This window comes from Semicossyphus pulcher, unplaced genomic scaffold, assembly GCF_022749685.1.
Source record: "Semicossyphus pulcher isolate SPU_LCO1_2020_fin unplaced genomic scaffold, fSemPul1.0.p SCAF_15, whole genome shotgun sequence".
NCBI lineage: Eukaryota > Metazoa > Chordata > Actinopteri > Labriformes > Labridae > Semicossyphus > Semicossyphus pulcher.
The window spans coordinates 8,392,509-8,415,430 of record NW_027211659.1 but is presented as its reverse complement, the minus strand read 5'-3'; the positions used below and the strand labels follow the sequence as shown (position 1 = coordinate 8,415,430).

The window sequence follows — 22,922 nt, the reverse complement described above, 5'->3', positions numbered from 1 at the left end:
CATTAAGTGTATCATCATGAACCAATATGAACCAAATCAAAAGGTTGGCGGTTCAATCCCCAACTCCTCCAGTCCACATGTCACAGTATCCTTGGCCGAGTTACTGAACCCCAAATTGCTCCCGAAGGCATGGCCATGCGATGTGATTGTGTGTGAATGCTTGGCTGATTAGTGGCCTTGCGTGACACTACAGTGACTACAAGTGTGTGAATGTGTGTGTGAAACACATGTGACATGTAGTGTTAAAGCTCCTTGAGTGGACTGAAGACTAGACAGGCGCTATATGAGTACAGTCTATTTATCATTTACTTGATGGTCCAGGATATAGTGAAAGATTACTGGATTACCACATACAAAGGATAAACACCAGCTGAGGGTTTTTTTCAGAACCTGGCAACCCAAAAATTGTTGACATTTTAAGTGATTTATAAAGCATTAGTAAATGATTCATTAACCATTCATAAAGGCGTTAGTAAGTCAGCTATGAACATTGTCAGGGGCAAATGCTGTTAGCCTACCACGAAGAAGATAAAAGTAGGTTGTACTGAAAGCTGCACAGCTGAGCACAGTTACATGTTGTTGTTGTGGAAAAAATGGCTGACATTTAGGGCATGTGAAATGTCTCTGCCTAAATATACTCAGAGGGAGGATGTATACAGTATACTGTTACAGATACTATATATAGCCTAATGTATGTATAACTATAATAAGCTATGATAATTACATCAAAGACTAAGACCTGAAATACATTAGGCACAGTATCTTTTCACTGAGGCACTGTACTTAAATATAGCACTGAGTGACTTTTAATTGTATACTTTCCTTTAAGGAGAGAAATTATGTTCTTTTTACCTTACTGAATGCAATCAGCAATTGAAATAGGCTAAAGTTGTATTGGTTTGAGTAAATTAAAACGTTAGCTGTGCAAAAAAAGAAAAATCAACAGCACAATCAGGTAATATTACCAAAAAAAGTTTTAATATATAGTTTTCCTAAAAAATTTTTAACATTGGTTAAATATCTCCTCACCCAGGGGCTTCTGTGTGTGGAGGTAGTGACATTTCTTTCAGTGCAGTATTCAAATACACTCCAGCAGTGATGACAACGCCTCAGTACGCATGCGCAGCGTAGTCATCTGACGGGTGAGCGCTCTGTGGACGTTACCGCTACATCGAGGGCCAGCAGCACTGATAACACAGAGCGGGACACAGACAGCCTCCATGAGGGACCGTCTCCTGCAAGGATAAAAACACTCCAACAACCGAGGAGCAACCGGAAACACTATCCAGACGTTCGGAGGTTTGCACGCGGTGAAATTTCTCCTGAAATGTAGCCAGCAGCGAGAGCGTGTGTTGTTGTAGTCGCTCGGTCGCTGCATGGCTCTTCACAGGGATGCCATGAAAATCAGAACAGCCGACTGAGAGACCGCTGCTCCTCGCTATCACAGACACGGCGGTGGCGGCGGCGGTGGAGGTGAACGATGGATACTGGGAGAAAAATCCACATTAGGTAGCGATAACGAAGATCCACGGAGAGCTGAACGTCTCTGCTGCACAGTGAAGTCGCCGCCGGAGCCCTCTAAAAGATGGATTTCAGCCTGCTCCGGAATATCATCAGCAGATACGTAAGGGCCCCCGTCTGTCAACACTGTCACAACTGTAGCTCTGTGACCTGCAAGTGCAACCAAATATCATGCATTTAACTTTAATTGTAGCCTTTTTTTTCCTTACATCAACCATGCTGATTATATTGAAAATTATTGCACACTGCTGCATTCAGAGCGTGCATATAAACACTTCTCCAATGATAAACATTGCACTCGAGCTGCTTTGGCAGGCCATCCACTGTGGGCTTTACAATGTTGTTTTGTGGGGCTGAATGGGGAATGTGCCAGTAGCTACAGATGCAGTGATGGCTGGTGAATGTGTGGAATAGAAATGAACTTGGCTGGCCCAGTTTAGTTGCTTTTATAGTGAGTTACTACAAGCATGCATACTAAACTATCCTCATGGCTTGCAGTTGCCCTGGTCTGCAGAGGGAATAAATCAGAGACCTCACTCTGCAGCACTTGTTTGTAAAATTTACACTAACACTTGCAGCCTGAAAGAGTTCTGAAGGTTAAATCAGGGTAAGATAGCCCTTGAATTCATACCTTCATAGACTTCTTATAGATAAATTTTTGTGTGAGGCAAATTTGGTTATGTATTAAAGGCCAAACCATCATTTGCTTAATTGATAACGTTGTAATATATTTTTTAATATATATATTGAAGACTTTGTGCAAGGATAAAAAGTCCTGGACTTTTTCCATTGTTGCCTGTGGGATATGCACTGCCCAACTGTTGTTATGAAGACAGGATATATATTGATTTTGAACATCTAGAAACTAAGAAGTAGTGGCCGACTGATATGGGATTTTAGACTGATGCCGTTAACAATTTTAGAGGGTAAACTTCACTGATAATCAATATAGTGCCAGATATAATGAATATATGAGCTGCTATACGCATGCATACTAAACTATCGCTCATGGCCTGCAGTTGCCCTGGTCTGCAGGGGAAATAAATCCCAACAAGGACAGGAGAGGTCTCACTCTGCAGCGCTAGTTTGTGAATTTTACACACAACACTTCCAGCCTGACTGAGTGATAAGTTTTGCAGGTTTAGACCTCATGATTGTCTATGATTAGGGAGTGTCCACATAAAAACAATAAGACGCTGAGCTGTAACTGTATTACTGGTAGGTCTGTTCTGCTGCCACCGTCAGCAGTCTCCGCTTATTTGCTAGAGCAGGAAGCAGCTGGTCGGTGGGTGGCTGAATTAGAGGGAAAAGTGTCTAGTGGGAACCAACTCTGACAGGTCTGGTGATGTTCATCAGACTGGGCACCTCTGGAGCATTGTGACATCTGCTGTATACAGTCTGCAGCCCTTTCACCTGACCTTAAAACCGGCTCAGGTGCCGTGAGGATAACTATCAGTTCGAGCGTGTGTGCGTTCATGCAGTTGTGTTTGTTTGTCAGGCTTGTATCTATTAGCATGTGTGTCTGTTTGTGTGTGCGGCAGGCGAGTGACAGTGTGGAGTGAGCTTGACGGATGCTCCAGCAGGGCTAATATCAGGGGAAATCAGATCCACGAGTGAGGAGGGGGAGGAAGGGTCATTGAACACGCCCCTCATCCCTCACCCTTCTCCCCTTTGCATCCTCACCCTGCAACATTATGAAGTAGACAAGTAATTAATCATTAATTTAATTACCCAGATATTGATTCAGAATTGGAGGGATGTTAGATGTATATGTGCTCCTCTATTACTTGTGTATCACCCTCTATTAACCCCGCCATATTCCGAACAGCTGCTCCCTTAATGAGGCTACATAGAAGAACAAATATTACATCATGCAAGGTGATTAACATGTGATCAGTAAGGCGCCCAAGCCTTTTCTCTGGACAGAGAGAGCAGTAAACCCCCATAAAGGTCACTGCCCAAATGTCGCCGCATGCCTCCCATACTTTCAAATTTCCCGTTGAAAAAAAAAGGTGCCGTATTAGTACATTAGTGAAGCTCCTCAGCCATGAACGAATGTACTTAGATTTAGTCCAGTTGGAAAAGTTAATGAGCCTTTCACTTCATACCTTGCTACCTTGTAATCAGCCCTGTGACTTGTCCGTGATGTACGTTTGGCGTGAAGGTAATTAGTGTTCATTTATGTTGTATGCCCAGGTAAACTTAGCGTGTTTTTTACACTACATATTTGACTTTGATCAGGATTAAACTGATAAAGTTCCAGACTTATTTCTGCTGTAGTCTGTGGTGATTACACTGTCCGACATTCACTGTTTGATATTGAAAAATAGGAACTAAAAACTAGAGCCTAACTTAAAAGGGAATTTAGGAAATGATACGATATCCAAGTCCACAGGATACCAATATCATGGCCGATATAGTGCTTTTCTTTTTTTTAGACCTTTTCTATTTAGATTGTGTACTGATACAGCTCAATGACTGTATATATAGATAGATGATGCATCTCCATCTGCTCTAATTGTACGAAATTGAAGCCAAAATAGCCCCTGTGACGTACACTGCCATCTTGCGCTGGTGATGTCATTTGGAACCAGTGCTGCGCAGTAGAGATCAACAGATGGAGCCGCAGTAGCCACTTCCGAAAATAAAAAAAACAGGAAAGATCGTGCACATCGGTGTATTTAACAGCAGAACAGCTTCTTTTGTTCACAGATATGGAAACTTAAGTGACTGTAGTGATTGTTTTAGTTACATCTCCTCTACCCGCTAATACGGAACAGATAGGCTGCAGGAGCCGTATTTATCAACAAAGCTGTCAATCAACCTTTTAACCTTTTACTTCAAATAACTAATTAAAACTAAACTTGTCAGAAAAATGAACACTTGGACATAAATCAGCATGATAAGAACTAACTATAATGACAGAAAACATGTTTGAGAAACATTTATTTGATTTTGTTTTGATTTTATAGTTTGACTCATGTCCCATCTGTTAACATGGAGAAGGCGGGCTTTATGACCTATACTGCAGCCAGTCAGCAGGGGGCGCTCGAAAAGTTTTGGCTTCACTTTTAGTGAGCTGTCACGGTGTCCATCTTTTTATACAGTCTATGATACAGCTAAACAAAAGTAATCAGAAGGCTGCTCTCTGAAACAAATAACTTTTATTTACTGTTATTAAACTTTTGTTACGCTCTGCCACATGTGCTGCAGCCAGTGCTGAGAGTATTAAAAACGGTGGAGTCAGAGCCCGCTTTGTTAGACAATCTATGACACCATTTCTAAATCGCTTTCTAAAGTGTTGTGTTCTGCATTACGTGTTCAGTGAAAAAAAGTTTTAACTATGCCACATTTGATACTCTGATACACTGATACGGATATTTGATATATGATGCACCCATATCGGGTGATAATATTAGAGATAGACCAATATGGTTTTTTCAGGGCCGATACCGATACCGATTATTAGTAGTCAAGGAGGCCGATAACCGATATTTGAAGCCGATATTCATTTGCAGTAAAAGTGAAAGTACTGGCGTCAACATTTTGAATAGTACAAACTCCAACACTTAACTTTGTTTAAATGCCTTTAAGCATATGCATCAGAGCCAAAATAACCCAGTTTTAAATTGATCTCTTATCGGCCGTCGGATTAAAGAAAAGAAAAAACAACAAAAAAAAACAGGCAGATACCGATATGCGTCAAAATGCCGATAATCGGTCTATCCCTAGATAATATCGGCTAAGCGATATATCAGGCAGGCTCTACTTAAAACAAACAAAACGGAGACGGCAAAAATAATGGAAGACATCCAACAAAGCACAACAACAGCTCAAGTGTTCGAACAACAATTTTGTCTCATATTTCAGATAATTCTGTTATTTGACTCATTCCTAAACCGCTATCTTTACAATTGCTGCATTGGCTGTCACTTTAAAGCAACTTTTTAACTGGGTTTAAACTTTATTAGCTGCAGACAGATATCTATCCAGTACAGCACTTTATAATAAGGAATGAAATCAAATTACATTTTCTGAAGGCCGTGCATTCTGTCCTGCTTATAAGCCTGTTTTCTGACTGAAGAAAAATATCTGGTGAGTAGAGCCTGTGCCGTACAGTAAATAGTTTTTGTAAAGAAAAATAAGGTGTCATGGTGTTTTCTAGAGCGTGACGTTTAAATGGGACACTTTGTTGTGTAATAACTTCACTCTGTATAACTTTTCTCACTCTGTTGGCATAAAAGAAGTAACGCAATAAGATACACTTTACTGTAGTGAACTCTTGTTCTCAGCAGACTCTGCGCCTGGACATGACGGGAAGAGATATTAGTTCTAATGAGATTAATCTGTAAAATAACTTCCTGTAGTTTGAACAGATCCTGTGTATGTGTGGCGGCTGAGTCATAGAGTGTGTCTGCTCAGCTGTCTCCACTCCCTTCTCTTTGGTGCCTTTTTGTCGTCTGGTAATAATAGCGATGCCGTGATGTCTCAGAGTGGCGCAAAGTGTGAGCGCTGCGTGAGGTCATGATGTGGATCAGACAGCGGCTGGCATGTGTGAGTGGGGGTCACATTAAAGATGCAGGATGCCTCATAGGGGCTTAAGTATCTTTTCTTGATTGTTTGATTGTCCTTTCACTTTCACAGCTCATATGATAACATTTTGATGTATATCGACGCTTCATATGTCCTCAGCGAGAGAGACCCCTCAGCGGATAAAACGCAAGGCCTCCCTTTCATCTATAAGAGTGCCAGCAGGTCCCCAAGTGCCAAGGGGCTTTAGAAAGGTTTCCAGCAACTTAACAGCTATTTCAGCCATCTAGCTGGTGTTGAAAGGCAGAATGCAACCTGCTAGATCACTGTTAGCCACATTAGCTGCCACAAACAGTTAAGGGCAGTCTATTCCTGTCTGCTGCCTCCCGGAAATGTTGCCCCGCCGTATAAAGCGAGGCTGCAGGTGACAAAAACCACACAGGATTTGTGTTTGGGCAAAGCTTTCCCCGCTGGCTTGTGTGTTTATACCAGAGAAAACAAGCATGTAACAGCTTGCTAGCTCAGAAGAATTATTTAGCCTCCCACAGCATGCCCTGGACACAAAGGTTTCAGACACAGCTTCAAGCCCGTATTAGGATGTCGTCGTTTTTTAAGCGCAGACAAAATGAGAAAGAGGGTTTATTCTTTTTTTAGGACTCAGATTACGGTGGCGGGAGAAAAGGAGAGATGAGAGGGATGGGAAAAGAGAAGTAGCACAGCTGGATTAAAGACTTATGTAACAGCTGGATCACAGCGAGTCAAGAGGGAGAGGAAGCTGGGGCAACAACAGAATACACATTTTGTCATTTTAAAACACCTTCTCATAGTATTTGTCCTCTTGATTTTGTTGCAGGTGTACACTTATTTGCGTCATCAGGGTGTCTGGTGGATTTTGTCGTCAGTGTCAGCTGTTTTCAAACTTGTGTCTGCACCTGTGTAGCAGCTTCCCTGAAATATTAATATGACGGCGAATGGCTCCTGCTTTCCCTGCGAGCTATGTTCCCTTTCCTTATTTCATTAGTTGTGTTCCTCACTACTGCTTTTGATGTTTACGCTTTCATTCTGCTCCAAAAAGGGATCCTCCACAGAGAATACAGTCTTGAAAAAATCACCAAGATGATGTTGAGGATATATGCTTGAACAGTTATATTTCACTTTCTTCTTCAAGCCTTAAAATCTCTTGTCAAATCCAGTTTCACAGCATTGAATTAATGAATAAATCCTACACGTTTGATCTTAAGTCTTCAACGAAGCCTCTGTGTACCGGTGCTGTTTCTTTGCCTGATGTGCTTGCAGCCTTGTTGTTATGGTGATTAATGGAAACTGAGTAGCTGTGAAGAACAGGTAGCGTCCTTCCTTTACAGCTGATCAAGGCCGCTGTTATCTTAGATTAAAGCTGCGACAACTTTTGCTGCTTCTATTGATAAGAATATTTCAATATTTTTATATTCTTACTTTAAATATATCTAATTAACATTCCCTTAGCAGCTTTGCTATTTTCTGTTGCACTAAATGTAAAAGAAAACACTGTCTGTTAGATTAGTTAAACTTTGCTAAGACCTTTGGGTTGCGCCAGCTGTTTGTTAATTCATTCGTTAATTTAGTTACTAGCTTGTTGTAAACTAGCATTGTATTACATTGATTTGAGCCAATAAAACTTAAGCGATAGCACAGCTATAATGTGTAAATGATAAACTATTAGTTATGGAAACTGGAAGTCACTGTAGAAACACAAGCTTTAATATAACTGCTAAAAAGTTGGGTTAAAATGTTGCTAGCAGTTTTAACTGCGACTAGCAATATAGGCCTGTGTTAAATTCAAGTGCCTATTCTTTCTGATGTAGTTATGGCTGTTTTTTTATTCGGCAATGCGTATGTATTTCAAAGGTGGCAGTATTTATTCATGTTTAGAATGAGTGTAAAATTCCCTGTTATGCTAACCTAGCTCTGTAGCTAGTCATTTAGCTTGCTGTTACTAGCATATTGTTTTGTTATTTGAGGGATATTTGTGATTTATTTCTTAAATCTTTCAAGTTTACATCTTTATTAAACATAATTTTATCAAGTGGTAAGTAAGATATGTGGCCTATATTTCATTTAACAGACCCTCAAAACCAAGCTAAAGTTAGCTTTGTCAGTTAGCCAGTTAGCTACATGGCAGTTACACATGACAGTTAGTAGGTGTAGGTGTTTACTGACAACTGATTACTATATAATAACTAGTCGGTTTGGTGCGACATATGTTAATTAAGTGGTATGTAAACATCCACTTAGTAAAAGTGTATATCTTGGACGTATAAAATGTTAGTAGTGCGAACAACTAGGTCTCTTTTTTAGTCATTTGCATGCGTTCACTTTTTAATGCTCTTAAGACAAAACATTATTTTAAACAATTTTATTTTATATTTTACCACAACATTAACTGTTAAATTAAGACTTCAGGGTCTAAAATACACACACAATTATCCTTCATATGTGTTGTGTCATCATGTTTTTATTTCTGTCCTCTGTCCACTTAACATGAGTAGCTCATTAGGAAGAGCTCAGTCAGACGAATTTGATCTGTGAGTTAATTAGCGGTACCTGCTCAACATGCTGAGAGCTTCTGCAGCACAGCGTGAGGGGACGGTGGGGGAGGGCTGCGACACACGACCATTTAATCAGAGCAGTTAATGGTGTATATCTTTTATTACATCTCTGGGGTTTACAGGAGCTACATCATGGGAAAACCAGGATCAGGGTCAGGGGTTGCTTTCCCACAATAAAGATATACACGTCTAGAGTGCTTTAAAGTGCTACAGTAGCGAGCCGTCAGTTTAAATCCAGAGTTTAAATAGTTCAAAACTGTCTTCCCAAGAGAGTAAACTGTACTGTACAGTTAGAAAACATTAAAGGAGAAGTTGAAGTGGTTGGATTTCACTGTTATCAAATCCATCCCGTCATTGTTAATGATTGATGGTGATGTAAGAGCAGCCTCGGTGCTCGGAGGCTGTTTTTAGTGCCGTTAATAAAGACAAAGCCTCCATGTCCTGCAACCAACCAGCCAGCCACTTTGTCTGATGGTGCAGCAGAGTGAAGAGGGAACAGTGGGCCGGGGGTTGATACGGATCAGTGAGGATTAATGATCAGATAACTACAAACCACAATGCAATCTCTCTGTGTCTTTCTCCATCCCTCTCCCTCGGTCACACTGTCAGGAGTGTGACACACACTCTGGCAGGGGATGGAGGGAATAAAGAGAGGAAAGAGAGCAGACAGAAATATGAAGGGAGGAATGATGGAATCAGGGAATTGTGGATTACGGATGAAACGCTCTATGCTCTATAGACAGGAATATGTGATATGCTTGAACCATTATCACGGTATTATAACTTTTAATAACGATTAACTGTGTTTTAATCGTTATCTAAATATATTGGTGGAAGTTGTGATGGGACATTTTAAATATTTTTATAAATAGATAGATAGATATAATTAGATATTAAATAAAGATAAAGGATGATTAAGAATAAGCAATGAAGAAAAACAAAGTTATTTCCAGCCTAAATAGGACACTATTATATTGATTTAAATCAGATTATGTTAAATACTGTAATGTAAAATACATGTCAAAACAATATTTTGTGGGTGACATACTGTAGCTCAATTGTAATTAACTTGTGTCCCGATTAATCAGCATGAGTTCAATATTTTTGGACTTCTGGACTCTGAGCTGATTAAACATCCAGATGGCGTTGGTTACTGTAGCCGCTCTCAGTATGATAATAAAGGATTCAGCCAGACAAAAAGAGATTTTCTCTTGGTGGGAGATTTTTGATGTCAGCTAAATTTGGTTTATTGTGCCGACCCAGATCAGATCCCTGTTCTTTGTATCGAAATAACCCAGTTAGCTTTATTTTAGTTCCAAAGCCAGTTCTTACATTTGGCCTGAAATAATGAGGCGCGGATGTCAGAGCAACAAGTTCTTAAAATTAAGCTTTCAAAAGTGCAGTTTGTTCAGCTAGAAGAAGGAAGCATTAGTGCCAGGTGCCGATAAAAGGGGTGTGGCACTTTGAGATTCTTGAGACTTCTGCAGCCGTCAAAGAGTTCTGTGTGGAACTCCTTTGGAAAAAATAAAGGGCTAGCATAGTAAAACTAGCATATCATACAGTAGTATTCAACAACTATGCACAGTAATTTGAGAAATAAAACCGACAGAGATAAGTCCTTGTAGAATATTGACCAAACATCACATTTCTATTGGTACAGTATACCACTACCACAACCAGATTTTTATCAATAGGATTCTTTTAGCTAGCTAACAGCATGTTAGCCAGGATTATTTAAACCTTGATCGAGGAACAAGCCCCCGAGGTTGTTTTTCTACTGACACAGTTTTGTGAACATGACACTCTCTATAAAAGAGTATGTGTTTTTTTTTAACTGGTTGGGTTGGTCAGTTACATTCCCTTTACTAAAAAAAACTTGCTTGTACTAATTCATTTTGTCAACATATCAGTTACGACATTATTTTTTTTAAATTTTATTTTACGCCATCTTTTATTCACGCCGTCTTTATTCTTTTGTTCCATCTCGTTCCCCTGCTGCTCCCTCCCTTTCAATCAGCTCCTCTTTTACACCTCACTTTCATCTCTCTATTTCCATCTCACTGTATTTATCTGGGCCATGCAGCCCCCCCTTATGTTTTGGAGGGGTCTCAAGTCGGCTAACACTGTTGGCTCAACGTCTATTTTTATCCCACTGCCAAGCGCCTGTTGAACACTGTGGATAAGTTTAGATGTGTGACTCAGAGCTTTTTTGTTACTGTGAATCACAATTTTTATTCTTTTTTTTTAAATTACAAAGTGTCACTAGGAACACTCGGAAAAGTTACATTAGCGTCTATTGGTCTTTAGTCCAAACTTACTGAGGGATGTAAGTCGTTTTAGTACTCCAGTTTAAACTTTTTAAAAGCTATGGATCTGAATCTACAAGGTTACAGAGGGGACGTGCGAACATTAAAAGATTTGTTCATTGGCAACGATTAACTGCACCTCTGCCAAAAAGTTGAGGACATTTAAAGCAGTGAAGCGCTGCTTCCACTGAAGTGCTTGTTCCAGAACTTTTCTGCTAATGGTCAACACTTTGCTTTGAGCTGTGTCAGGCCGGCTGCTTTGCCAAAGGCTGCGCTCGCACTGCCCACTCAGAGCAGAGCTTTAGGAGCAACGTAGGAAGCCAGATGGAAACAAACAGCTGAATGCTGTGGTCTCTTGACTTTTGTTTTTCTTTGAAAGCTTTCTACGTACAGTACTGTGAATGGAAGGACACCTTGGGAAAATATGGGCTGCGTTAAACTCCCAGAATGCACCCTGTTAGTCCTCTTGGGAGCTACCTAGATGTTATATAGATAGACTGAGATACAGCTTTCCCATATACACAAAGTACTTTGATTATTTGTAACAACTCATAGGCGCGTTATAGTAAAAACTATAAAAGAAAATGTGGATCTGTGTAGAGCAAAAAGAGGAATCAAAGAATGAAGCAGACTGCAGAGAGGTCCTGCCAGGAGAAATGGACAAATCTACACTTGTGTGACTCAGTTGATCCCTCCCACACACATTAACAACACACACTCGTCCTTCAGTCTCGTCTGTGAGGAGGTTTGTCAAACAAAGCTGCTGAAGAGGTGGAAAGGTCTTGTGTAACATTCTGTTTCTGTTTATTCATTTGAACTTTATTATTGCTGAGGGCTACAACTTTCATTATTAAAGTAATCTGTGGATACTTCATGTGCAATTTGTCCTGTTATTATATTATCTATTTATTGACACACAAATGACAAATGCCCATTTCAGTTTCCAGTTGTGACGTCTTTTAAGGGACGGTTTGGTCTAATGATATATAACTTTTTAAAACAACAGATCCTCCTATTTCAGAGGCTAAAACTTGTGAGTATTTGGCGTTTCTGCTTGATAAATTACTAAACTAATTTTTAAATTCTATATTCATTCTATGTTTATAGTAATTGTTGTTCACCAAAACACCAAGACAAATTCCTTGTACAACTTGTAATATACCCGGATTCTGATTAATTGTTAATAAAACTACTCTGTGGTTAAAGGGGGGGAGGGGGGGGATATGCTAATTTCAAGCTTCATATTTCACTCTGTGACACCTGTGGAGTAGCTAAGCATAATTACAGTTAAAAAAACAAATTTTTCTCACACTGGTGCTCTGTGCAGGCCCTCATACAGCCTCTGCCTGAAACGACAGCTCTGTTTCTTTAAGAAACCCCGCCACTACAAGCCTGCTTTCTTCTGATTGGCCAGCTCTCCGAAGCCTGCCTAGGCTGCACTTTGTGATGTCACAGAGTGCAGCTTGTTGACCAAACTGTGTGAAACCTAGCGTCCACGGCAGCCTGCAGACTGAGCTGAGAAGCCTTGGGATTACTCCAACATACTTTTACCTATAGATTTGAAACTTCACCTGCGTGTCGTCTGGACATCCAACATTGTAACGCTATATATAAGTCTTAAAATGTGAAAACAGCATAATACCCCCTCTTTAAGTTTCTTTAAGGGTAGATGACATGAAGTATAATATTTAATTGGATCGATGTTAGGATGATATATTGTTATGGTAACGATCCCTTGAGACTGAACAGTGTGATTTAACCCCCATTTTTCCTCTCCACCTGTATTGCTATTTATATCTCTCCATATATCTCTCTCTGTCAGTGTGTGGGGGAGGAGATCTGGGTGGACAGTCGGACGGTGTATATCGGCCATAAAGAACCCCCTCCGGGAGCTGAGGCCTACATCCCTCAGCGTTACCCTGACAACCGCATCGTCTCCTCCAAGGTGAGCGAGCCACCGCCGTGAGTCAGTGCCGTAGCATTGTTTATCATCACGCCGCTCTTTTGTTTCATATTTAGACAACCATGTAATCTCTTTTGTGAACATGTTTTTAAGGATGACACATTTCACTTTCCTTGTGTTCGTCAAGCGGTGCGTCACCGGTTCTCCTGCCGGAGGGACTGTAGGATGATATGCCTTTGTTTGCCTTTCTCTTTCTGTGTGTGTGTGTGATAGTAATGCTGCTGTCGCTCTGTCCCACAGTACACCTTCTGGAACTTTGTGCCCAAGAATTTGTTCGAGCAGTTCAGAAGAATCGCCAACTTCTACTTCTTGGTCATCTTTCTGGTCCAGGTGAGATTTTATTAAAACTAAAAGAAATGTTTTCACTTGTCTTGAAGAATCTGAAAATACTCTCCCAGCTGCCCCTCGTTCAAACAAAAGCAAAGCATCCTGAATCTTTCAAAGAGCTACATAAGTAGTAACAATCAAACAAATACTGCATTTTCTGTGCATTTTGTGCTTAGTTTTTCCTACACTGGAAGGATGGATGGATAGATGGATGAACTTTATTGATCCCAAATTTGTAAATTGTGGTGTTACAGCAGCAGGTTATCCAAGAAAAAATATAGCACAGATAAAATGTAAATAGACAGTAAATACACTGTAAGTATGCAGTAAATATACCCTCAAAAAACACTACATACACCCTAATACTGTTGATTCAAATGAAGGACCTTTAATAAAGATATGTTCAGTGTGGCTGGAGAAGTTTGCCTTTTTCACACACAGGTAACTAAATAGGAAAGGCAAGTTTATTTATAAAGCAACATTTATGCATAGAGCAATTCATTTTACACACATTAAAGCTCCTTTGAGGAGTTTTCCCGCTGGTTATGAAACAGACTGAAATTAATTATGATTACTCTGTATGACCTACAAAAGCAAACCAGACCATCAGCGACAAGATTGATTATTTCTTTATAGTTATTTTTAATGCCTGAAACTGCCTGCGGGGGGGTGGGGGTCAGATGAAGCGATTAACTGCACGCTGCCTTTGTTTACATTTTCCAGGGTAGAACATTTTAAGTGAGTGATACATATGACGGTTAAAGAAAGCAGGATGAGATTTTTTGTTAAAAACACCACTCGAGCATGTAGAGGACAAAATCAGCAAAGAGATACGAGTTACAGCTTTGTCCACATTTGGCGCCAAAATCAACACAAACCGAAGTTCCTCACAGGAGCTTTAAGCCCAAATAACACATTAATATACAAAACACAAATTATGTTAAGATACAAGATCAGGTCCGGTCAGAACAATGCAACAGTATGCTTAAGACTCAGTCTACTTATAATTTAGTGTAAATAAGATTGCTGTTAAATTCAGGTATTCTCATAGAAATGATATAAATCAATCAAACAAACAATTTTATTAATACCACAGGGACAGCTCGTACGTAAACACATAAAAACACAGCAATACAAAAACTGAAAACATAAAATATAGAATAAGATCTAAAATGAATAATGATACATACACTTATAAATAACTTGATAAGAAACAATTAAAGCATCAGGCTGTCTAGAAAAACACTGACAACCTATGAAGCACTTTGTCTGATTGCAGAGGGGATTAAGTGTTTCATTACTTACATTGAGTCTCTATAAAAATGTTTCACCTTATTTAACCTAATTAAATGATGTGTTGAGTTGAGTTGAGTTTATTTATCTCGAACAATCAACCACATGAAATTACATAATAAAAAGAAAACACAAACATAAACTGTTAAATCTTAGTCAATATAAACAAAAGAAAACACAACAAAAGGGTTTGAGAAGAGAAGGAGAAATGTGAAGATAACTAACTTAACATTTTTGCATCTTTAGATCCTCATAGCCTTAAATGAACTCATGATTGATTAAGAGACGTACTGTCTCTTTAAATCAAACTAGTGGTCATAACAGTTTAGACTCATTATTTCCTGATTTCAAAATAAGAGCAATTATCCAACACTTGTGTTCGAGATTAACTGGGTGACGATCACCAACATAATAACAATTAGCTTACATCGTATTATCTCATATTATGTTGACATGATGACTGCTGGACGGCTCAGTGTCCGTCCGTATGAATCAGAATCAAAGACTTTCTCCTTGAGCCACTACAGTGCACCAAATAATCACGCAAGGACAAAGTCATCATAGAGGAGGAGGACAGTTTCTTTACCAACAGCCACCGCAGTGGACCAGAATGCAACTCACTGTAGGCGCAGCTTGGGTGTTTGTGTGCTGTGGGTTTTTTCATCAGCATGTGAAATACCGCACCTGCTTAATGGGACAAAGTGGGCACACAGCAGCCGTGTTTGCACTCCTCTTTTATTTTGTAGACTTAAAAGCTTCTACTTAACTGTTATTACTCTTTACATCTGGACGTATACTGCTTTAAGAATATATGCAAACATTAAAGCTGTCATAGAATACTTCCTGTAAGAGCAGATGCAGGAAATAAAACCAGCTTGATTATGTGGATGCTCGATTTCTTATTACAGAAGCTCTTCCTGCTGCACTTCCTTACTCAGCGTTCCTTTCTGTTGTCCCCCCCTTTTTCCTCCCCCCCTTCTGCATCTTCCTCCCACTGTTCCTCTCCCTTGCAGCTTATCATCGACACCCCCACCAGCCCAGTCACCAGCGGCCTGCCTCTCTTCTTTGTTATCACTGTCACCGCCATAAAACAGGTAGGACACACACATGCTCGCATTTCCGGGAAATATTGCCCCCCTTTTCTCGCACCGAATCCCGGCCTCTAATACACACACACACTCTCCGAGTTGGCTGCTCTATTATCTGTATATACACATTCCTCTCTCAGCGAAAGGACATGCCATTGAATATGTCTGGTGATGTGAGAAATATGATAATGAATGGTCTCCTCTGTTAATCACTCTAGCTGAGGATCCCAGGCCCCCGGGAGTTGCATCCTCTCTGCTGCGTGCCGCTACAGAGGGATGGGGGTACTATCAGTGATAGATGGAGCCGCTCTAGCTTAGGAAGCCTGAGTTTTACTGGGACATAAATCTAAAACATGACAAGTTGGCTGGAAATCCAGGAAACAGGTCACTAAGCTCGGGGAGCACAATGCTAATTAATTACAGAGTATGACTTTCACCTCTCCCCCTCTGATCTAGCACTCTGCTCTGGCCCCGTTTCTCTCCACACAATAATCTATACTCTCTGTTTCCCCCTGCCAGCAAACACATCGGCTTTCTTTTCCTCTTCCCCTCATGCTCCTGTTCTCTATCCCCCCCTCGCTGCGTCTCTCTCAGGGCTACGAGGACTGGCTCAGGCACAAGGCTGACTGCTCTATTAACGAGTGTCCGGTGGACGTGGTGCAGCGGGGGAAGGTGGCGAGGACGCAGAGTCACAAGCTACGGGTAAGAATGGCCTCATTAGAGCAGCGCAGCACCTGAGGCCACAAAGCGACTCCACAGTTCTGCTGCATAGCTCAAATTTTTCTCAAACTGCCTCTCACTTCTCTTCCTTCCCCGCAGTCCTCCTCTCTAACTTTGTTTTACTTCCTCTCGTGTCTTTCCGACCAATTAACTGCCCTGAAACTGTAGTAGAGGAGCAGTGACAGTGTCCCATGGCGCATCCTGCATGACTCCCTCTGAAAATGAGCCGCACGGATGTATTTCAAGACTTCACTTACTCCTGTCATCATCCATTGATGTGCTCTTATGTCATTCTGATGCAACAGCAGATCATTGTTTGGCAGCGTGGCTCAGTGTAACTCTTGGAAAGGCCTTGCAATCAGTTAGACTTATATAGAAACACATTTTTGATGCTTTACATGGCTGACACTTTTTGGCAATAACTTGATGTTAGGAGCACTCTTTCTTTATAGTACTGTTTATGTTTAATGATGAATTCTGCAGGATTTGATATTACACAGACCTTTGATCCTCTTGATCATCATTATTACCGCCTGGATCTCGGGGTCTCACTGCGCTCCTCATGCGAATAGACAGGCATACAAGCGCTCCGCGAGTAAACGCCAGGCGCTCTATGCGTGGTAACCATGGAAACAGCTCCTTTGCACGACTGTATCTCTGTCGGTACAACTGTATTTTCTCTATAGGCTGTAACTACCTAAACTATTATAGTTGTAGCTCAACTGTTTCCAACTAACATACAGCCTGGCTTAAGTTAAAACCAACGTCACATTACCTGATACATCCAGTCTTGCGATGATGCTCTGCCATGCAAAGGCCCTCCTGTTATATATCTCCGGGAACTCACGTACAGCAAGGATCAGTCCCTCATCCTTTGGGATTTCTGTGGTCACTACTGCGCGTCGTCTAGAAAAAAGTTCAATAACTTTCAGCTCTGGCAGCGGGGGGGGGCGTGTGCACGAGACTGTGACAATTTCACAGGATTGCGGTCGCTCACCTCTCATTGAAAATGAATGACTAGGCGCGTCAATCATCCCCCATCCGAGAAGACCTTTATGGTTATTATTATTCTTATTGTAGGCTGCAAGGTGGTTAGCGCTGTCACCTCACAGCTAGAAGGTTCCGTGTTTGAACACTGGTCTGTACAAAGTGGACCTTTCTGTGTTCTCCCCGTGCATGCGTGGGTTACCTCCGGGTACTCCGGCTTCCTCCCACAGTCCAAAGACATGCGCGTTAGGTTCATCGGTGACTCTAAAATTGCCCGTAGGTGTGAAAGGTTGTCTGCCTCTATGTGTCAGTCTTGTGATTGACAGGCGATCAGTCTTGGGTGTACCACGCCTGTCGCCCAATAACAGCTGGGATGGGCTCCAGCCCCCCACGTCCCTGAACAGGAAAAGCGGTATAGATAATGGATGGATTATTGTTGTATCAGACAGCACTGTTGGTTGCCCTCTTCATTATTGAAACAAAGTGATTCTAGGAAATCTCAAGGAAAGGGTTAAATAAAGTCCTAAACATCTGGGCATTGTAGTTTTTTGAAAGTGTTTCTCTAACAGTTGTAAATGGTGCATTTATCGGGGACTATTTTAGCAACAGCAGGGCAGTGGATGTGCAAGGTTACACACATGTAATTTTCAGAAATGTTGAAAAGAAACACTGAATTGACTTAATAACACTCAATAAAAGGCCTCACATTGTATTGAGAAGTCATGAATTAAACTTGTACGTTCTTTCTCCTTGATTGTTTTAGACACAAACATTAGGTTTAATTAAATTTGGAATATGGGCGTTCAGGAGACTAAACACATTTCAGTCAGACAACTCGTTTTGTTTATGTTACAGGCAGAAATTTGAGGAGTGATGAGATGATATCTTAAACCCCTCTAGCCGGAGACTGCAGGTGGATGCTGGCGTGGTGGTGGTGTGGCTGAAAGTATGAGCGTAGTACTGGTGCAGGGCAGCGGTGGCAGTGACAGAGCAGAAGGAGAGAGCGGAAATCTTGCAGCTTAAATGGATGCAAAATTGTGTTTGTCAGGTGATTGAGGACAATGACGCATGTCGAGTGTGAAATCAGTGCAGCTCGAGTTGCCTGCCCGAACTAGCTCGCAGGCGTCGCTACATTTAAATACGACTAGGACTGATGCAAATGTGCATTGTGCATGCAGGAGGCTGTATAATCCTCTCTTTGTGGAGCTGCGTTAGACCTGTAGCAAACGCAGTGGCAATAATTGAAGGCCTTCTTTTCCTTTATGGTTTTCTGGGATTCTGTTACTGCTATCAGTGTGAGAAAAATGTTTTTAATTGCGTCGTATGTGGTCTGAAAAAGATCAGAAATTGAATTTGCTGAACGCTGCAGAAATCCTGATTCTACAAAAAGAATCTAACCGTGTTAATGTCCAGGACACGTTTCAAAGTACTCGCCACAATGCAGCAGCAAGAAGGGTGGCGAGATGATAGAGTAGAGGAAATAAAACGCCCATTAATACTCTTCTGCTTTATTTAGTAGTCCTATTCCTGGTAGCAGATGTAGGTAGAAAGTGAGGGAGCTTCACTGTGCCAACACATTACTCTGCAGAAGTCTTCTATCAGCCCAGCGTGAATGAAAGCAGATGTGCTGAGCTCAGCAGCTCCTATGTAGATGTATAGATACGGTCTATTTCAGTTTGGTTTCAGCTTTGTGTCGGAGGGGCTATAACGTGTGCAGGTACATTTAATTTCTGCTGCGTCTGCTGCTCTGTCAGTGTGCAGACACTGTGCGGGAGGGCCGCTTTAAAAGAAGGCTCAGCTCACTAGCATTAAAGGTTATACAGTGCGATAGCTTGTGTTACAGAGCGGTAGTTTTGACTTCATTTTATTGATCAAGAAAGACATTTTATACGGACGTGCTCTGGTTCTTTCTCTTTCCTGTCTCCACCCGTCTCTCTCTCAGTCCCTTCTGTCGCCCTCTCTCTCTCCGTCTGTCTTCCAGCCTTTTTTCTGCACCGAGGTTTCTCACTGCCGTAGATCAAACGCAGAGGATTAGAGTGTGAATTGGGAGCAGGAATAATGATGAATATATTAATCATGCAAAATCACAGAGCGTGTGTCATGTGTATGGTCACCGTGGAGATGGGATTTATCAGAGCTTAAGCTGCTCCGCTCGCATAATCCGTTATGCAACTTCTCAATCCTTTGGAGAAAAAAGAAAAAAAGGAATGGTAAAGGATGAGCAGACGATTACCCGCAGGTCTGCTTCTTTGTCTGTTACTCTCATCGTCTCGTCAGAACAGTCATGTATTATTGATGTGTCTGTGTTTCTCTGTCAGGTTGGGGACATCGTCGTCGTGAGGGAGGACGAGACCTTCCCCTGTGACCTCATCCTGCTCTCGTCCAGCCGCCATGACGGGACCTGCTACGTCACCACCGCCAGCCTGGATGGGGAGTCGAGTCACAAGGTGCCAGGACGAGTGCATGATTTAAATCCTTTATGTTTTAACTTTCAATCTTTCAACCTTAAACATGAAGACACAGTTGGTCTATAAAAGCTCAATTTAAGGCATTTTAAAGTATTAAAATAAATTCAGTCCCCAAGATCCAAACGCTTTATGGTACAGAATAATTTTGTGCTTATTTAGCATTAAATTTAAAGAGAAACAGACTTTATCTTGTCTTTCTTACAGTTTTATTCTGGTTAAAATTATACAAAAAGCTTAAAGAAATTGTCAATTGAACAGTCAATAGTCTTTACAATTTGTTACTGTTTTTTATAATTGATTCAGGGTTGCAACCAGCCAATATTAGTTATTCTGCATTGGTTATTTTCTTGATTTTGGGATTAATTGTTTGTTCTATAAAATACTAAAAAGTCTTTATATGAAAATAAGAATCAATATTTCCTGAAACCCAAAGTAAAACATTTTAGTTTCAAATTTTTCGACAGAAAAATCGAATCCAAAATATACTTACTGTTTTAAAAGAAAAATATTAACATTTAAAAAACTGGCATTTTTTCTTGACTATATTGTGGACGTTGGGGTAGCTCAGTGGTAAATCAGCAGCCGGTGTGCAGGGGCTACAGTCCTCCATGCGGAGGCCCCGGCTTGACTCCCGCCCTCGGCCCTTTGCTGCGCGTCATCCTCCTATTCTCTCTTACGATATTTCATACAATATAACACTATCCACTGTCCAAACTCTCTCAATAAAGGCATATAAGGGCCAAAAAATAAATAATTTTATTGTAATAAAAATTACTTAAAGCTCCTGTGAGGAACTTTTGATTTGTGTTGATTTTGGCGCCCCCTGTGGACAAAGCCGTACTTCTTATCTCTTTGCTGATTTTGTCCTGTACGTGCTTAAGTTATGTTTTTCTTTAACAGTCACATGTATCACTCACTTTAAATTTTTGCCCTGGAAAATGGAAACAAAGGCAGCGTGCCGTCAATCACTTCCCCTGCCAGCAGTTTCAGGCATTAAAAATAACTACAAAGAAATAATCAATCTTGTCTCTGATGGTCTGGTTTGTTTTGTAGCTCATGTAGAGCAATCAGAATTAATTTCAGTCTGTTTCATAACCAGCGAAAAAATCCTCACAGGAGCTTTAAATGTGAATTGCATGTCTAAGTAGCTGCCGACTGATTTATTTAGCATTACCTAGTTGACACTGATTAATCGAGAAATATTTGCTGATTGAGTTATGAAAAATAATTCTTAGTTGCAGCCTTACATAATACTAAAAAATAAATAACAAATAAGGGACGCATAATAAAAATGCAGGACCAAAATGACACGGTGCATGGGTGTATGTAAGAGAGGAGACATTCCATCCTGAAAACACCATCAAACTTCACAAAATCTAACTTTTATGCTGCATCAGTAGCGCTGTTGTAAACATAAGCTCTGTTTTTGAGCAGTAAAATTATCTGTTAAGATATAACACACAAATGTGTAATGCTGCAGATGCCACACACGTAATGCACCAGACTTTCCTCTGATGTTCTTTGGTGTCACTCATACGACTGTAAGCATAGCTGAGCGTACACACACACACACACACACACACACATATATAAATGTCCCACAGCGTAGCGTAGAGTACTCCACCCACCCTCCTCATACATGCCCTCGGGGCGACCCCCTGATGTGCGCGCCGTCCCAGCCCGCTGTCCTCTCCTGACCCGGGGAGCAGCCTGTATCAGCTCACCTCTGCTGCTCCACCTGTCATTTAGAGAATCTGCTGGAGGCCGGGCGGAGGAGTCAGATGCACCCTGCTCTCATTAGTGGCTGTGGGTGACATTTTCCTCTGTTGTCTTCTCCTTCTTCTTCCCCCCCCTTCCTCCACCTTTCTCTGTCAGACCTATTATGCTGTACCAGATACCATGGCCTTTAGAACGGAGCAGGAGGTGGACTCGCTACATGCCACTATTGAATGTGAACAACCGCAGCCTGACCTCTACAAGTGAGTCCGACACCTGCCCACTGATGCTATCAGCTACAGATCGTCTCTCGTTGCTTCTTGTGATTTTATTTTGTTGTAACTTTTTTTGCAGATTTGTGGGACGCATCAATATTTACAAGGACAAAGAAGAGCCTGTGGCTAGGTGAGTGTGCTCTTATTTTGATGGCAGGTACTTTTTCATTTCTGGGTGTACCAAGGCCAACTCTTTATGTTCTCATTTCTCAAATATCTTTAATGAGTTTCCTGAAAAAAGACTGTTACATTCTTGCAGACCACTTGGGGCTGAAAACTTGCTCCTTAGAGGAGCGACACTGAAGAACACGCAACGCATTTATGGTGGATATATAACACGTGGATTCACTCTGTTTTATGTCTCTTGTCATGTTAGCACGTTTGTCTTGATAACTCTGCTTCCTCTCCTCTCAGCTGTTGCAGTCTACACCGGTATGGAGACCAAAATGGCGCTTAATTACCAGTCTAAATCTCAGAAGCGCTCCGCTGTAGAAAAGTACGATTTAACTTCTTTCACTGCATGACTTTCATTTTAAGAGGATTGGTTCATTTCCTGTTTCCTCTTCCTGATCTTTGCTCCGTCTCCCTGCAGGTCGATGAATGCCTTTCTCATAGTGTATCTGTGCATCCTGATCAGCAAAGCAGTCATCAACACTGTTCTGAAATACGCGTGGCAGTGGTCTCCTGACCGAGACGAGCCCTGGTACAACCACAGGACGGAGAACGAGCGGCAGCGCCACATGGTCTGTTCAGCAAGCTCAAACTTAGAGTGATAATCTCGAAGATTTTCATGTAAATAAATGTCTGTTAAGTCTCTATCTATCGCCGAATGAGGTATGGCCCACTGAAAGCTTATGCATTTGCAGTATTACAGACTGTATTACAGAAAATCACAAGCAGCGCTCAGTTAGTGACGCGTTTTCCATCAGCCAGCAGTGGTTGGTCTGCCAGAGAGGGTAGGCGGAGCTAAGCGGCTGCTTTTCCGGTCTCTGCAAGTGTTGCGAGTAAACAGTAATCTGCTATGGCTGAACAAACAAAGAAAAGATGGATGACTACAGATACAACTTCAAACATAAGTGAAAATCCAAAGAAAAAGAAACAAACTCGACGCTCAGATGAAGGCAAACAGTCTAAAAAGGA

General features: G+C 41.2%; 1 protein-coding gene across 1 annotated transcript in view; it reads left to right on the top strand.

Annotated features, from left to right (window-relative positions):
• The first annotated feature begins 1,214 nt into the window (after window positions 1-1,214).
• The window catches only part of LOC138592153 (phospholipid-transporting ATPase IH-like), a 39,021-nt gene continuing 17,313 nt past the window's right edge, over window positions 1,215-22,922 (top strand). Inside the window, exons 1-11 of the mRNA XM_069662820.1 lie at window positions 1,215-1,624; window positions 12,768-12,890; window positions 13,149-13,238; window positions 15,542-15,622; window positions 16,211-16,318; window positions 19,642-19,770; window positions 21,667-21,770; window positions 21,862-21,912; window positions 22,042-22,106; window positions 22,197-22,278; window positions 22,375-22,525. Of these exons, the coding sequence (XP_069518921.1) occupies window positions 1,586-1,624; window positions 12,768-12,890; window positions 13,149-13,238; window positions 15,542-15,622; window positions 16,211-16,318; window positions 19,642-19,770; window positions 21,667-21,770; window positions 21,862-21,912; window positions 22,042-22,106; window positions 22,197-22,278; window positions 22,375-22,525 (1,023 nt within the window). The 5' untranslated portion in view covers window positions 1,215-1,585. The remainder of the gene's footprint in view (window positions 1,625-12,767; window positions 12,891-13,148; window positions 13,239-15,541; window positions 15,623-16,210; window positions 16,319-19,641; window positions 19,771-21,666; window positions 21,771-21,861; window positions 21,913-22,041; window positions 22,107-22,196; window positions 22,279-22,374; window positions 22,526-22,922) is intronic.